The 16,790-nt window shown below is 38.4% G+C and overlaps 1 protein-coding gene across 6 annotated transcripts in view; it reads left to right on the forward strand.

Moving 5' to 3' along the window:
- PATJ (PATJ crumbs cell polarity complex component) overlaps positions 1-16,790 on the forward strand; it is a 367,672-nt gene that overhangs the window by 131,475 nt on the left and 219,407 nt on the right. For all 6 annotated transcript variants that reach the window (XM_086717156.1, XM_086717157.1, XM_086717152.1 and 3 more), the window contains exons 23-25: positions 5,686-5,757; positions 7,831-8,008; positions 13,356-13,466. In XM_086717156.1, coding sequence (XP_086573282.1) covers positions 5,686-5,757; positions 7,831-8,008; positions 13,356-13,466 — 361 coding nt within the window. The remainder of the gene's footprint in view (positions 1-5,685; positions 5,758-7,830; positions 8,009-13,355; positions 13,467-16,790) is intronic.

The raw sequence follows: 16,790 nt of genomic DNA on the forward strand, positions 1-16,790 counted from the left end.
CTCCCTCTTCTGCTTATGCTCTGTCTCTGTCTTTCAAAAATAAATAAAAATGTTAAAAAAATTTTTGTTTTAAATGATTAAGACTTGTTTTGTGAGGCTCAGTCAGTTAAAAATACAACCTCTGCTCAGGTCGTGATCTCAGGGTTTATGTGTTTGAGCCCTGCGTGGGGCTCTCTGGTGTCAGAGCAGAGCCCACTTAAGATTCTCTGTCCCCCTGTCTCTTTGCCCCTCCCCCACTTGTGTTGCATGTATTATCTCAAAAATAAACTTAGAAAAAAAAAAACTTGTGGCCTAAGATATGATCTATCTTAGGAAATACTCCATGTGCACTTAAAGAATGTGTATTCTAATGCTTTTGGAATGGTATATTCTGTATGTATCTGTTAAATTCACCTGGTCTAACATGTCATTTGAGGTAGATGTTTCCTTATTGATTTTTTTGTCTAAAGTCCCCTACTGTTATTGTATCACTATTTTTCCCTTTAGGTCTATTAATGTTTGCTTAATATGTTTAAGTACTCCTGTGTTCTATATTAATGTTATATTTTCTTATTGGACTGATTACTTTATCCTGATATAACATCCTTCTTTGTCTCTTAATCTTTGTTTTAAAGTTTATTTTGTCTGATAGAAGTATGTCTGCTCCAGCTTTCTTTTAGTTTCCATCGCATGGCATATACTTTTTCATTTCTTCACTTTCATTCTGTGTGTCTTTACATCTGAAAGGAGTCTTGTAGGTAGCATGTAGATGGGTCTTGTTTTTTCATTCAGCTACTCTGTGTCTTTGGAGATTTTAGTGCATTTACATTTAAAGTAGTAACCGAGAGGTATGTGTTTATTGCATTTTGTTAATTGTTTTCTATCTGTTTTTGTAGTTTTTCTCTGTTCCTTTCTTCTCTTATTTTCTTTGTGGTTTGGTAACTTTCTTCAGTGGTATGCTTATATTTTTAAATCTTTTGTGTATTTACTATAGGTTTTTGGCCTGTAGTTACCATGAGACTTACATATAACAATTTACATCTATAATAGTCTATGTTAAGTTGATAATAACTTACATTTGATCCCATTCTAAAGCTCAATCTTTTTACTACTCCCCACCATGTTTTATGTTTTTGATATCATAGTTTACATATTTTTATCTTGTGTGTCCCTTAACTAATTATTATAATCATAGTTATTTTACTATTTTTTCCTTTAACCCTCATACTAGCTTTATAAATAATCCACGACCTTTATTATATATTTACTTTTCCAGTGAGATTTGTTCTTTCACATGGGTTCTTATTACTAATTAACACTCTTTCTTTTCAGCTTAAAGAAGCCCCTCTAAGATTTCTTGTAAGGCCAGTTTAGTGGTGATGAACTCCTTTAGTTTTTACTTGTCTGGAAAACTCTTTATCTCTTCTTCAATTCTGAATGATCATTTTGCCAGATAGAGTATTTTTGGTTTCAAGTGTTTTCTTTCAACACTTTGAATATATCATGCCATTCCCTTGTGACCTATAAAGCATGTGCTCAAAAATTTGCTGGCAATCTTATCATGGGGAGTGGGTTTTTTTTTTTTTTTTAATATTAACAAGGTTTTTTTTCTTTTGCTACATTTAATATTCTTCCCTTGTCTTTAACTTTTGACATTTTAATTATAACATGTCTTGTTGTGGGTCTCTCTGGTTTCAACTTGTTTGGAACTCTCTGGGCTTCCTGGATCTGGATGGCTATTTCATTTCCCATTGTAAGGAAGTTTTAGCCATTATTTCCTCAAATGAAATTTCTACCTCTTTCTCTTTCTTTTCTCTTTCTGGGAGCCCTATAGAAAGTGAATATTAGTTTATTTGAAGTTGTCCTATAAGTCCCTTAAGCTATTTTCATTTTTTCTTATCCTTTCTTCCTTTTGCTTCTTTGATTGGTCTTGTCTTTGAGGTGATTGATCCTTCTGTTTTGTCTAGTCAGCTATTAAATACCTGTAGTGTATTTTTCAGTTCACATATTGCATTCTTCAGCTCTGTGACTGGTTTGGTACTTTCTTATGTTTTCTATGTGTTTGTTGAAGTTTTAATTGTGTTCATCCATTCTTTCAACTTCAGTGATCATCTTTATGACCATGACTTTGGACTCTAACAGGTATATTGCTTATCTCCTTTTGACTTAGGCATTCTGAGGTTTTGTTAAATTTCATTTGGAACATTCCTCTGTTTCTTCATGTTGCTTGACTTTCCGTGTTGGTTTCTATACAGTAGATGAAACTGCCACCTCTCCCAGTCTAGAAAGAGTGGCCTTGTGTAGGAGGTGAAACTTTTCATTCAGCCCTACCACAGCTCTTGGTTGTTTCCCAAATTTCTGTGCTTGTTCAAGCAGGCTGTTGTATTTTTAATAGCTCCTGGTAGTTGAGGATGTGCCTCAACTGAGGTTGTCAGTGTCCAAAAGGGGAGAATCAGGCTTTGACTAGAAGCCAAACCCTTAGGCAGCAGCTTTAAAAGTATGCAAATGTATATGGTCCTGAGGGACCACATGTGTAAGCCTCACTGTCCACCAAAGACAGGCAATCTGAGGTGTGCCTTGGGTGGCAGTCACAAAAATTTGGGCTCCAGAAGAGTGTTTATAAGCTCCTTTTGGGGAGATACCAGCAAGCTGGAGCAAAGCAGAGGGAAAGTGCCAAGGTGGTGTTCACAGCCTATGTTCCTTTAGAGCCACACTGTAGGGCACTGGATGTGTGCCAAACCTGAATCCTGCCCCTTAGTCCAAAGCCCCAGGATGAGCAAAGTGACCTTTTTCACAGAAAGCCTGGGGCATATGCCTCAGTCTGCCATCTTTGAAGTGCCCTGGTGATGGTAGCCTACCAAGAATGGTCCTCTGATTGCCATAGTCCTGTGGAACCCAACAATGCAAGACCCTTCATCCACCAAAGCCAGGCAATCAAAGGGTGTCCCTGGACATCCGCTGCGAACACCAGGCATCAGACTCATGGAGAACTCTCCTCCCAAGAGTCAGTGGCGCTCTGGAGCATGGCTGATGGTGAACATGATGCGAGCACTTGCCTCTCTGGAAAGGCTTAGTCAGCCCGAGGTGTGTCCTTAATTAGACCAAATATTTATGTCTTATCACACCTGTCATGATTTGGGATACAGGAAAGTAGAAAATAGAAGGAAAGTTTCAATGTTGGTTTGTTTGGGGATTTTTAATTTTTAATCCTCAGTTAATATTTACAGGGGAATTCTAAAATAGAGCATGACAATATTCCTTGCAGTAATGTCCATATTCTGAAAACCAGGATATAATGTAAAGTATCATATTTTGGATGGCAGATAAATTACATCAATAGTATGGGCTATTAAGATGCTGTTAAATAAAAAAAGAAAGATTACGATACATGGGGAAATTTTTGATAGAAATTCAAATGAAAAAAATTGTAAAGGAAATGAATATTAAGCTTCCACTAAATGACAGTCACGTCATTTAATCCTTGTTACTGTTACATAGGGTAATCAAAATATGAAAGCTTCTGCTATTACAGCTATTCAATGAACATCTATGCACATGTGCAAAGAATAATATAATGTGATAATATGAAGACTTTGCTTAAATTGGTAGAATCCTGGGTATCCTGTAGGGATTGCATTCAGCTGCTTATAAAACTCTCCACTTGGGGTGGCTTAACCAAGTGGGGCTGTAATTTTTTTCACGTAAAATCCCCTGAAGAAGGTGATCTGCCGGGGTCTTAAACACCTTCCTTTCTGCTCTGCTGTCTTTAATGCATTGCTTTAGTCACTGTTTCTTCATGATTTTAAAATAAATACTTCACTGCCAATATCATCTCTGCCTTCTAGGCAAGAAGAAAGGGAAGGTCATAGCATGAAAGGCTCCTGCCAGATGATTCTCTGTCCATGTAATGAGTTTTTCTGGAAATCTCTGAGGACTTGTACTTCCATTTCAGAACTGTAGCTCCCAGTTAACATTAGCTGAAAGGAAGTCCAGAAAATGTATTTCTTTAAATCTGGGCATAGTGCCACCTGGAATAAAGGAGAAGTTATGTTGGTAAGGAAGGAGGAAGAGGACATTAGATAAGTAATTGGCAAGTATCTGCCAAACTCTTTTTCCTTGAATACTGTGATGCTCTTAATCATGAAATCATTGACTGTCTGAGGCAACAAAACCATCTGGGAATAGGTGAGATGTTAACGACCCCTGATGATTCCAATTTCTTAACTAATACTTGGATTCTTTTGGTATTCTCTTTTTCATTCAGCCTGAAACCATTCTACACTAGAAAGTCTGTCTGTAGACATGCAGGTGGGTTTGGAGTTTTGCTGCTATTTATAGGACTCATTTGAGACTTCAGAGAAAAATGGAGCATTGAAACGTTTAGGCTGCAAAACAGATTTGGATACTGTGAGGAGGTTGTGTATTTGCAGCCTTCCCTGAGCTTCAGTTCCTCAAGTGGAAGAATAAAATAATAATATGACCTGCAGTGCCTGCTTCACAGGGTTTTTGTGAATGTAAAATGGAAGAGGTAGTACCTACATTTTTGTATAGAGTAATAAAATGTACCCTTCAGACCTATTATCTCAGGTGGTGGTCCAGAGTCATACACGCATTTCATGGTGCGGGTTAGACTGGAGCTTAGGAGTTCTCTTAGGAGTACTCTTCCAGATAATATATGGTAATGTCTCTACCCTATTAGATAGCATTACCTTTATAAGTACTTTGTAATTCAGCATTTTTAAAAGGATCTTTTTTTTTTTAAGTTTATTTATTTTGAGGAGGGAAAGGGGCAGAGAGGGAGAATCCCAAGCCCTGACATGGGGCTCGATCCCATGACCCTGGGGTCATGAGTTGAGCCAAAATCAAGAGTTGGATGCTTGTAGCACCTGGGTAGCTTGGTCTTCAGCTCAGGTTGCGGTTTGCACATTCAAGCCCATGTTGGGCTCTACGCTGACAGCTTGGAGCCTAGAGCCTGCTTCAGATTCTCCTCCTCTCTCTCTGCCCCTCTAACCTCCCCCTCAAAAATAAATAAACATTAAAAAAGAGATGCTTAACTGACCGAGCCTTGCAGGCACCCCTGTAATTCAGCATTTTATGTTATCACTTCCATACCAGCATGACTTGATGGGTGAAAGTATGGCAGTGGTAGGTGGGAGGATCAAATTAGATCTACCAGAAGGAAATCTCTCTGCAAACTGCAAAGTGATGGATAATGACACAAAACGTTCATGGGATACACATCACCGGGGAGTTACTTAGTGCCAGGATGACAGATCTACAAAGAGGGATTGTGTTTCCTGTTTAGCCATTTCAGCTACATATGTTGGTTTATGCTGGAGTGTTTTCTTTGCTTGTCGATCAGGACCAAGTTTAAAGGAATATATGTTATGATATTTTGTACCTTGATCATGAAACAAATGTGAAGTTGTACAAATCACACATAGATTTTTAGGAAATAGCGTCTAGACTGTCACCAATAAAAGTGTTTATAATCTGTGATGTGTGTTTCTGGATTGTTTGTTGAACATTAAAAGTAATGTATTTTTGTTTTGTACAGATAGTTAACTGTAGATGTAAGTATTTTAAACCTTAAAAATTAAGAACTATTTACCTACAAATAGATTGTTCAACTTCAAAACTTTGCAAGAACCTTTAACAGCACTGTTTTACAAGGTGCATGTGTGTTTTTCCTTTGTCTCTCTTCAGTGAGTTACCTGAGAGAGAAGAAGGTGAAGGAGAAGAAACTCCAAACTTCAGCCACTGGGGTCCACCAAGAATGTACGTTGATGATGTCATTGGCTTTCTCAGTAGGAGAACACAGTTGGTTGCTCTTTCCTTTCAGAGTGTCATTTAGACGTTCTCTACTGATTAAGTATTGCCATAATGTACATCTAGGCTGGTCTAAGGTTTTTTGTTTTTGTTTTTTTTAATTATTTTAATATGAAATTTGTTGTCAAATTGGTTTGCATACAACACCCAGTGCTCATCCCAACAGGTGCCCCCTCAATGCCCATCACCCACTTTCCCCTGTCCCCCACCCCCCATCAACGCTCAGTTTATTCTCAGTTTTTAAGAGTCTCTTATGGTTTGGCTCTCTCCCTCTCTAACTTTGTTTTTCCCTTCCCCTCCCCCATGGTCTTCTGTTAAGTTTCTCAGGGTCCACATAAGAGTGAAAGCATATGGTATCTGTCTTTCTCTGTGTGACTTATTTCACTTAGCATAACACTGTCCAGTTCCATCCACATTGCTACAAAATGACCTAAATTTTAGTTTCAGTTTGTCTTCTCTAGAGATTTTTACCTGGGCAAAATGACTGTAATCAATATTAGGAAAGTCTTTATCATACCTTTGCAGAGAAAGCAATTTGCAATTGTCCATGTATGGTAGTAACCAATGGACCAAGCATATTTTATTACTGCATCCTTGAGGAAGGCAGGTAGGACTGCCCTGAAAGGACTAAAATTCCTTCCCTTATTTTTTTTTTTAAGTGAACAACATCAGTTGAGGTTTCTATCATGTGTCAATTTATCTCTATCCTCCTTCCTTCCCTTGTGTTAGTTCCAAGTTTGTGCCTAGTTTGAGCTAACAGTATATAAAAGTCTTCCATTACCTGCTCTATTCTGCATGCGTTATTAATGCCACAATACCTACCAACGTTGTCTGTTTTCTTCTTGCACTTCTGAATTTTGTCTTTGGGAGCCGTTTTCTTTTCTTTTTTCAATGTTTGTTTATATTAGTTTGAGAGAGCTGCCCACAAGCAGGGGAGGGGCAGAGAGAATCCGAACCAGGCTCCACACTTTCAGTTCATAGACCCGGGCTCCATCCCACTAACCTGGTTCATGACCTGAACCAAAATCTGAGAGTCAGATGCTTAACCCACGGAGCCACCCAGGTGCCCCTCTTGGGAGCTGTTTTCTGAACTACTTTTTAAAAATTTCAGTTAATCATTGGTCACATCTGTGCAGTTTGAGCAAAATTCATAACCAGGGAAGAGCAAGTTTTATTCCATTCTTTATTTTTTAAAGTTATGTGGGGTGCCTGGGTGGCTCATTCAGGTTGCCTGGGAGGCTCAAGTGGTTGAACATACGATTTCAGCTCAGGTCATGATTTCATCGTGAGTTACGAGCCCTGCATCAGGCTCTGCGCTGACAGTGAGGAGCCTGCTTGGGATTTCTCTCTCCCTTTCTCTCTCTCCCTCCCCAACTTGCTCTCTCTCTGTCTCAATAAATAAATAAATAAATAAATAAATAAATAAATAAATAAGTAAGTAAGTAAGTAAGTAAGTAAGTAAATAAATAAATAAAATAAAGTGATGTGGAGGTAGGAAGAAAAGAGAACAACTTCCAGCCTTAAGAGCAAAATCTGTCCTCCACTTAAAGAACCACAGGTTAAACCTGCTGACTGGAAAAAACAGTTTGGGTAACAAGATTTTTGGTCAGAAATTTATTTTATTATGAAAGTTTGTGGTTTTTGTCAAAATGATATATGTGACTTTCTTGATTTTTTTTTCACCCATTTATTACTTTCTTCATTCTTTGCTAATGTTACTGATATAGATTAAAAGAACTAATTACAGAAAATATATTGTGGTAGGAGCTGTGAACATTAAGAATATTAAGAGGTGTAATTATTGTTTTAGAAATCTTTTTCCAAATTCAGGCTTTCACATGTGCCACAAATCACTGAAAATATCTTAGAATTTTTGAACGAGGTACAATTTTGATAACATTTGTAAAAATATATTCATATAAGATATGAGTCACAAGGATATGGTACAAAGTGAACACTTCTAGTGACATTCCAACAAGTTATACTAACTTATTCATGAGTGAATTTATTTTCTTTTTACAGTGTTGAGATTTTCAGAGAACCCAATGTGTCCCTTGGTATTAGTATTGTTGGTGGACAAACTGTTATAAAACGCCTGAAGAATGGAGAGGAACTTAAAGGTATATTTATCAAACAAGTTTTAGAAGACAGTCCAGCAGGAAAAACAAATGCTCTTAAAACAGGAGATAAAATACTGGAGGTAAATGATGTTAAAATTCTGTTTTCGTTTGAAACCTGCTTTAAGACAGTAATATTTAACCAGAAGTCCTCCCTTCATTGTTGGGGTATATGTATGTACAATTGGTGTATTTTCTTCCCATGCCTTAGTTTGTATGTTGTTTGCATAATTGTATGTATATAATTATAACATCAGGGTGGTAGCATACAGAATGCTGCACAAAGGCGCAGCTGACTGAAAAAACAATTCTACCATTTAACAGAATGAGGCAGGTGATTAGCATTGTGCTTCTCCCACAGTCTGACAAGTTGTAATTTTTTTCATCATTTAAAAAATTTCTAATATTCTCTTTTTTGTAGGTGTAGTTGATCTAGAATGAATGTTACATTAATTTTTGTAGGTGTAGGAGGTATACAACATAGTGATTCGACAATTCTGTACATTCCGCAGTGCTTGCCCCAAGTGTAGTTAGCATCTGTCCCCATACAACATTGTTACCATATTATTGACTAGATTCCCTAGAACAAGCTCTACCTTTTATAAATATGTGTCAGTGGAATAGCCACGCACATCCTCCCAGATTCCATTGGAGGGAGGGACGGATCCATTGTTCACATGTGGCAGGTCTGCAGAGCAGAGTTTAAAAGGTCCATCAAGGCACTGAGAATGTCCTGAGGTCTGAAACTCACACATTTCTTTGCATTGCATTTATTGGATAACCTCATATTCCATATCTTCAGTCCCAGCATCTGCTTCTTCGTGACACCTGCTTTATGATGATAAACTTCAGCCCTGGTGCTTCAGCTCTGATAAAGTGAAAAGAGCACTGGAGGTCATGGGGTGAAGTCTTGATTGCCCTGTTTACTTTGCATTTGTTCTTGGACAAATTATTAAATGCACCTTATTCTCATGGAAATGAGAATTCAAGACCCATAGCATTATTGTGAGTATTAAAGCAAAGAACTGTGTAAAACCTTTCTGTATATACAAATATTAGGTTACATTTGTGCTTTTGAAACTGAAAAGAAAATTTCAAACACACGGGGGACATGGCAGTGAAGAAAATGAGCAAAATTCCTACTCCTACGGCATTTACATGGTAGTAGGGAAGATATTACATAAGTGATGTGTAGAGTGTTAGATTGTAGATTCTATGGAGAAATAGAACAGAAAGATAAGGAATGGAGGTGGTAATTGCAACTGATAGGTTGGTTATGGAAGATGATACTGAGACAAATACAGGAAGCGTGAGAATGAGCCGTGTGGATGTATAGGGGAAGAAGGATCCAGGCAGAGAGAACTAAAAGGCGAAAGCTCTGAGGTAGGAGTTTGTCTGGCTGTGTTGAAGGAGCAGAAAGCAGACTGGCACTGATAATGTAGCTAAAGGGAGCAAGAGAGCGCGAAGAGAAAAGGTCTGAGAGGTAAAGTGAAGCCATATCACAGAGAGCTTGGAAGGTTGTCTTTGAACGCAGTGAGAATCCATTAGAAGATTATGAATGCATACATATTTTAAAAGGATTACTCCTTCTGGGGCAGGTGTGGTTTCCTTTATTAAGTATTTGCATGGTACATTGGTTTGGTTTTTGTTTTTTTGTTTTTTTTCATTCCTTCATTTTCACCCTTATTTGTGATTTTGTTTTAGTTGTATGTTTTGTAAGCAATACATAAGGGATTTTGTCTTATTAAATCTATATTGATAATCTTCTAGTAAATAAGTGGCACGGATTAATTTTTTATTTTGATTACTGATATATTTGAACTTAATTTTTAAATATATGTTTTGTATTTTGTTTGGTCTCTCCCCCACCTTAACTTTCTATTTTGAAATACAGAGTCATGGGAAAGAAATTGTAAAGAAATATACAAGGAGGTCCCATATACTCTTCCCTCAGCCTCCCTCAATGTTAATGTTACCTTAACAGTAACTATAGCCATAGTACGATAGCAAAACCAAAATACTGATATTGGCATAATTCACAGACCTTATTTCCATCTTACCAATTAGGCACACACCGATGTATAACTGTATGTGTTTTTATAGCTCTCCAGTTTGATCACATGTGTAGCCTTGCATAACCACCACCACAATCAAGAAACTCAACCGTATTTACCACAAGACTCCCCTGTGCTACCCTCTGCAGCCATTCCTCTTCCCCTCTTCATATCCCCCCATCCCCAACCTCTGGGAATCACTGATGTGTTTCTCCATGTCTTTAATTATCTCATTTCACAATTACCACAGAAATGGAATTATGCATTCTGTATCTTTTTGAGATTGGCTTTTTTCATTCTGTATAATTTCACTGAAGTTCATTTAATCTGTTGTGTCCATTAATAGTTGATACCCTTTTATTACGTCTGAATAGTATTTCATGGTGTGGAGGTACCACAGTTTAACCATTCATCCACTGAAAGCCACTTGGGTAGTTTCCAGTTCTTGGCTTATTGTTATGAATAAAGCTTCTCTAAATATTCGTATACAAGTTCCTGAGTGAAAATAAGTCTTCATTTGTCTGAGATAAATGCCCAAGAATGCAATTGCTAGGTTGTATGGTAAGTCCATTTTTAGTTTTGAAAGGAGCTGTCAAAACTATTTTCCACAGTGGCTGTACTATTTTACATTCCCACCAGCAATGTATGAGTGGCCCAGTTTCCCCACATCCTCACCAACATTTGGTGTTGTCACTGTTTTTCATTCTGCACATTCTGATGGGCAGATAGTGATACCTCATTGTTGTTTTGAGTTTCCCCAGTGGAAAATGATAAAGAACTTTTCAAACCTTATGTATATGTCCTTTTCAGGGAAATGTTTGTGCAGGTCTTTTGCCTGTTTCCTAATTGGATTGTTCATTGTTTATCTTCTTAAATTTTGTGGGTTTTCCCCTCATCTTTCTCTGCTGTAAGATGAATGTATTCTCTCACTTATCCATCAACACTTTTATATCACTGTTGTGTCTCAGATTTAGTAAATTTCTTTAAACTCACACCAGATGTGAAATGTTAATACTTGAATCTTTATTTTGTCAAACATACTGAGTCATTTGTTTACTTTTTTCCCATGAAGAGAATTACTCATTTGTTTTTAAGTAAAGCTTAATATTTCTTTCTGCCTTGAAACAATTGCACAATTGCATAAAGGATTTAGGCCCATGTAGAGAAGAATTTGTTTAAGTGGGAAATTGGAATTTAATTTAATTTTTAGAAATGGGTCTGTCTTGTGTGAATGGGACACACTTTGGGTTATAAATTTATAGCTTAGAAACACTCAGGTTATTTTTTTGTTGTAACAGAATTCCATTTTCCCCCCCTAACTTCCCAACTTTAGGGATTCACATTTAACCCTGTGGAAATCTGTGTTGGGGAAACTGAAGCTGGTTATTACTGGAAGATGAAGTGGTTCTTTTATAGCTTCTACCTCATTTATTGTAGAATGTCATGGGGATCAGGTTATTCGTAAGAACTTCATCAAACCATTGTGATTGCTTTTAAGCTTCAGTTAAATTTTTTTCTATATGCATTTACTATTATCCTCATCCTTCCTGAGTTCAGCTGGGAAAAGGCTTTACAGAGCATTGAAACCTCCCACCGGATGTCTGTTAGAATAAAAGGCCAAAGTTCCTGCCGTGGCTTTTGTGTGGTGTGGCTTCAGCTGCCTTCCTGACCTCACCTCTCTCTCCTCTCCACTTTGCACTGTGCTTTAGACTCGCCTGCCTTTTTTATTTTTTTATTTAAAAAAATTTTTTGCCAATCATTTATTTCTTTTTAGAGAGAGAGCAAGCAGGGGAAGGGACAGAGGGAGAGAGAATCTTAAGCAGGCTCCATGCTGAGTGCAGAGCTGACACAGGGCTCAATCCCATGACCCTGGGATCATGACCTGAGCCAAAATCAAGAGTCAGACACTTAAGTGTCTGAAGCACCCAGGCACCCCTGGACCCACCTGCCTTCAGACCTCTCACATACGACGCTCCTGTCTCATACCTTCAGGCCCTTACCTGTGTGTCCCTCAGCTTCAGAGGTGCTCAGTTTTCTCTTCATTCTGCTCTGGTTCTGTGATTGATCATCCTTGTCGTTTCCAGCTCCTTGGATCCCCTTTGCTTTTACTGAACTTGTCTGGGGGAACCACATCCTAGTTAAATGCAACTCTTTGCTTATTTCAGGACTCTGGCATGGCTGGAGAAAATAACAGTGCTGTCTGGTCTCATTTTAAAATTCATGAGCTCCTTCTCAAGTGAGTCTTTAGTTCTGCCCTGCAATCCTGTAATATGTCCCTAGTTATTTCATTTTCCTGCTTCCCGAGGTAACTCCTTCATACCTCCTAAACTGCTCAGTTTATGGTCCTTGTTTTTTATTTCATGGAGAAAATGAAAGCAGTCAAAAAGGAACTTCCCCTTGCTGCCACTGCATGCCAAATCTTTTTTTTCCTAACTGTATCTGTGACAACAAATGAATTGTTTGTGCTTCTGTCTAAAGCCAACCTGCCTGACTTGTAGCACAGAAGTCATTCCCTCCTCAGTGTCCAAGGATTTACTTCTACAGGTGTCACTTCTCTCTTTCATATCCATTTCCTCTCCACTGCACCACGATTACTGTAATACCTCCCATCTCAAACACGAAAGCCAACCTTGATCCCACATCCCTATCCACCTACATTCCGATTTCTTTGGTCTCCTTAACATGAAAAAGTATTCACAAACTGTCATTGTCTGCTGACCATAGGCACCCCTGCATTTACCAAGGCCTTGTTACATTATCGTTTTGAAAAACTGGTTCTGTTAAATATGGTAAATACAGAATGCTCTTGGAGATTATGGACATTTGCATGTTAGGTTTTCTGAAATCTGTATGTTGAGGAGCTATTTACACTTACCCCAATTTACTGAACAGAGAACACTTTTAGTAAAAGAACCCATGGATATTTTCATAGTTCTTTTTTGAACATCATTTGAGAGATGTTCCGCTACTCAATTGTGATAATGGACAGTGTGCTTAAAATATCATACTTCTCAATTCAAGAGAAGAGTCCAGACCGCCCTTCCCTGTCCCCACTCAGAATTATGTGCTGTGTTGGTGGCAGAGGTGACACCACAGCACAGAAGCTTCTTAGGATTCTGTCACGAACTGAGCTACCTATTTTGGATAATTGTATTTAACCAGGGCTATTGTTACTAAGATGTTTGTCTCATTCGCTTGTCTTGAAGGCGGAATGTTATTTTCCTTAAATATGTTCTCCTAAAGCAACAAAGCTTTTTATGGGCCAATCTTAGTTTTTTGGCTTTGGTCTAACTCATTAGACTCTAGCTGTTCTCATAGCTGGTTAATATATGTGAACTCGACAGCCTTTCTAATTGAAGTGACTTCTGTGTTTCAGGTGTCTGGAGTAGATTTGCAGAATGCCTCACACAGAGAAGCAGTCGAGGCCATTAAGAATGCAGGAAATCCTGTGGTGTTCGTTGTTCAGAGCTTGTCGTCCACTCCAAGAGTAAGCCTAAGTTAATATTTTCAAAGCGTTTAAAAATACTCTCTGCGTATCTATAGACCAAGCTTTTCCTCTGTGTTTTTTTCTACATCATTTTCATTTTGATCCTACTATTACCCAGAGAAAGCATTACTTCATAAAAATTTAGTTATTTTCTTTAGTTATTCACTTTCCCCTTTTTTCTTTGATTGTGGTCGTTTGGCCAAATTTGAGTCATTCCAGCTTGCACTGGTTTAAGTCACAGGCTGTGGAATCAAACCGACTTGTTTTCAATTCCTTGATTTCCCTGTTTACCAGCTTTGCTAACTGAGAGACAAGTTACTTAACTTTTCTGAGCCAGTTACTTTATTTATAAAAATACTTTGAACATAAAGGGTCAGATATAACACCATTCTAGAGGTACTATCATGTTCTGTGTATTTATTAAAGCATGCAAACATGGTGCATTGTCGTATGTTCTTTTGGACATTCCGAATTCAAAACCAGCAGTATTTAATCATAACGCTTGCTTCTGTAATAAATTACTCTTTTGGTATGGAATTACAACTCTAATGTTAGTGGCAGGGTATGTATTTTGTATTGTAACATGCAGCAGAAATATCACCCATAAGCCCTGTAACGGGAAGAAATGTTTATTTTTCTTTATTTTATGGAAGACAGCTGTTCAAAACACAGGCACTTTTGAACAGTAGAAAAACTGTGCATGTTTTCTAAAAATGCTTTTCAATAAGTAAGGCAGTGTTTCTCAACCTTTTGTATGTCAAGGCATACAGAGAATAGTATTTGGGTGGCAAACCGGACAGACAGATGTTTGGCTGCCCTGAGGGCGGGGGTGGGGGGGCATCGATACACTTTGCCACACTTGAACCTCCGTGCACACAGTAGGCTACACGCTCACCCCACCGCTCTGCTGTGGTGCACTGCATTGCGGTATGATCCCTCCTAGTCCAAGACTGACTGACAGAGGTGAACTGAATAATGTCTTTTCCCTCTGATACCATTTGAAATTTTTTGGAATCCACTTTTGAAGTCTTTTTTGGAATCAAAGTTTTTGGAAGCTACTTTTTAACTCTTACACTAAGAGAAAGTTGTGGAGGCTATCACTTTTATTTCTGGAAACTTGAGTTCAATAGGAAAAATGGCCAAATTATTCCTTGCCAAATGGCACTTCTAAAGAAACCGTTTTGAGCTAGAATGAGCCAATCAAATTATACCTTTATGTGGCCACTTGTGAATGCCCTGCCCAAAAAATGTTCACAGCTTTTAAGTAAGTTATAAAGTCAACCAAAAAGGCCAAGCAAGCATTTAATCCAGCCTTTGCTGGTGAGCTGAAGTGGAAATTTTCACTCAGATGACAAACGGTGCAGTTTCTTGCAACTGTTCAAAAAAGATCTTCTCTGCATTGTGCCTTGCTCGAGTCATTCAGCCCCGATGCAGCACAGCAGACTGCCACATGGTGCATTCAGTTCAGCAAGCATTGAACTGTCTCTGATTCTAGGCAAGGGAACATATTCAGGTGATGGTGTTAATTATTATGTCCATGACTTACTCCATTTTTCAACACAAAATGATTCCTGTTTGAATGAGGCAATGAAAGAAATCAAGTTTCATATCTTTGCAAAATGGCGCTCTTTTTGGCTTATTTGTTGTTGCAAATAGTATTGACCCTCACAGGAGTAGAAAATATAGCCACATGCTTAATCAGTTTTGACCACTTTTCATTAAACTTTGAGACTTTCCTCAAAACCCCCAAAGAAGTCATTTCCTAATGGGACTATCAAAGACCCTATTGTCTATTTTTTTTTTAATATTTATTTATTTTTGAGAGAGAGTGTGAGCGGGGAAGGGGCAGAAAGAAAGAGGGAGACACAGAATCTGAAGCAGGATCCAGGTTCCAAGCTGGCAGCACAGACCCTGATGCAGGGCCCGAACCCATGAACTATGAGATCATGATCTGAGCTGAAGTCAGACGCCCAACTGACTGAATCACCCAAGCACCCCCAAAGACCCTGTGTCTCAAGTGCCCCTGTTACATGTAGATTGTCATCAACATCATGAATTGAGCAGTGGTGTTTATATTTGTGCTTTTTTTTTTTATTCTTTGAGTTGTAGTTTACTTTTTTATATTTGCACTTTTAACGGATGCGTTAGGCATGTCACCAATATGTGACCTTTTTAAGCTTTTTCTCCTGAATTTCTCAACTGTATTTTCAGCATCCTAGAAAGAAATGTGTGTATTAAATTTATTTGGCAAATGCTTATTTGAGAGCGGAACCCGTGATTTATTTTTTTAATTTATTTTTTATTTTATTTTTTTAACGTTTATTCATTTTTGAGACAGAGAGAGACAGAGCATGAACAGGGGAGGGTCAGAGAGAGGGAGACACAGAATCTGAAACAGGCTCCAGGCTCTGAGCTGTCAGCATAGAGCCCGACGCGGGGCTCGAACTCACGGTCTGCCAGATCATGACCTAAGCCAAAGTCGGCCACTTAACCGACTGAGGCACCCAGGCGCCCCAGAACCCGTGATTTATATTGCACTCCTCTATAGAAAGTTTTTATGCCAAGGTAATTTTGTTCGACTTAACATAACTACATTTCACCGTAGCATCTCATATTATTTTTCCACATTCCAAAACAGACCTGTTTGAAATTGGGGGTCATCCTCAGTTCACTAAGTTTATTATCATGTGTTGTTTTCTTTTTCCCTGTATTCCATTTGTACTTCCCTAATACCGTTATTTCATAATGGCACCTAAATTTTTCTGATGGTACATTTGCATATTAATCATATAAAAATGTAGTTTTTTCATAAGAAATATGGAGTCTTCTACTTTCCTTGAGGATGCAGTCATCCTGGTGAGCTTTTGTTCTTGCTAATGATATGTTTACAGAGATATAGTTCTGTGCTATTTAAAAAAACAGTAAACCTTATGAGTGGCAGCTGACATCGTGTCCCACCCCAGAGCTTCTGCTATTCAACTTCAGCTGGTTTTTCCCATGGGAGAAAGTAGGTCCAGTGTGGATAGGTATTCTGACTTATCAGGGAGGCAAAATATTTTAAGATCCTTCAGGACAGGAAGTGCATGCTTGTAGACCCACCAGTTTTTGACGCTGACTTGGATTGTGGTGTGTATTAAATAGAGGTATAGGGGCGCCCGTGTAGGTCAGTCGGTTGAATATCCGACTTCGGCTCAAGTCATGATCTCGCGGTTGGTGAGTTCGAGCCCCGCGTCGGGCTCTGTGCTGAAAGCTCAGAGCCTGGAGCCTGCTTCAGATTCTGTGTCTCCCTCTCTCTCTGCCTCTCCCCTGCTCATGCTCTGTCTC

This window comes from Puma concolor, chromosome C1, assembly GCF_028749965.1.
Source record: "Puma concolor isolate L17-30 chromosome C1, mPumCon1.1.hap2, whole genome shotgun sequence".
Lineage (NCBI taxonomy): Eukaryota > Metazoa > Chordata > Mammalia > Carnivora > Felidae > Puma > Puma concolor.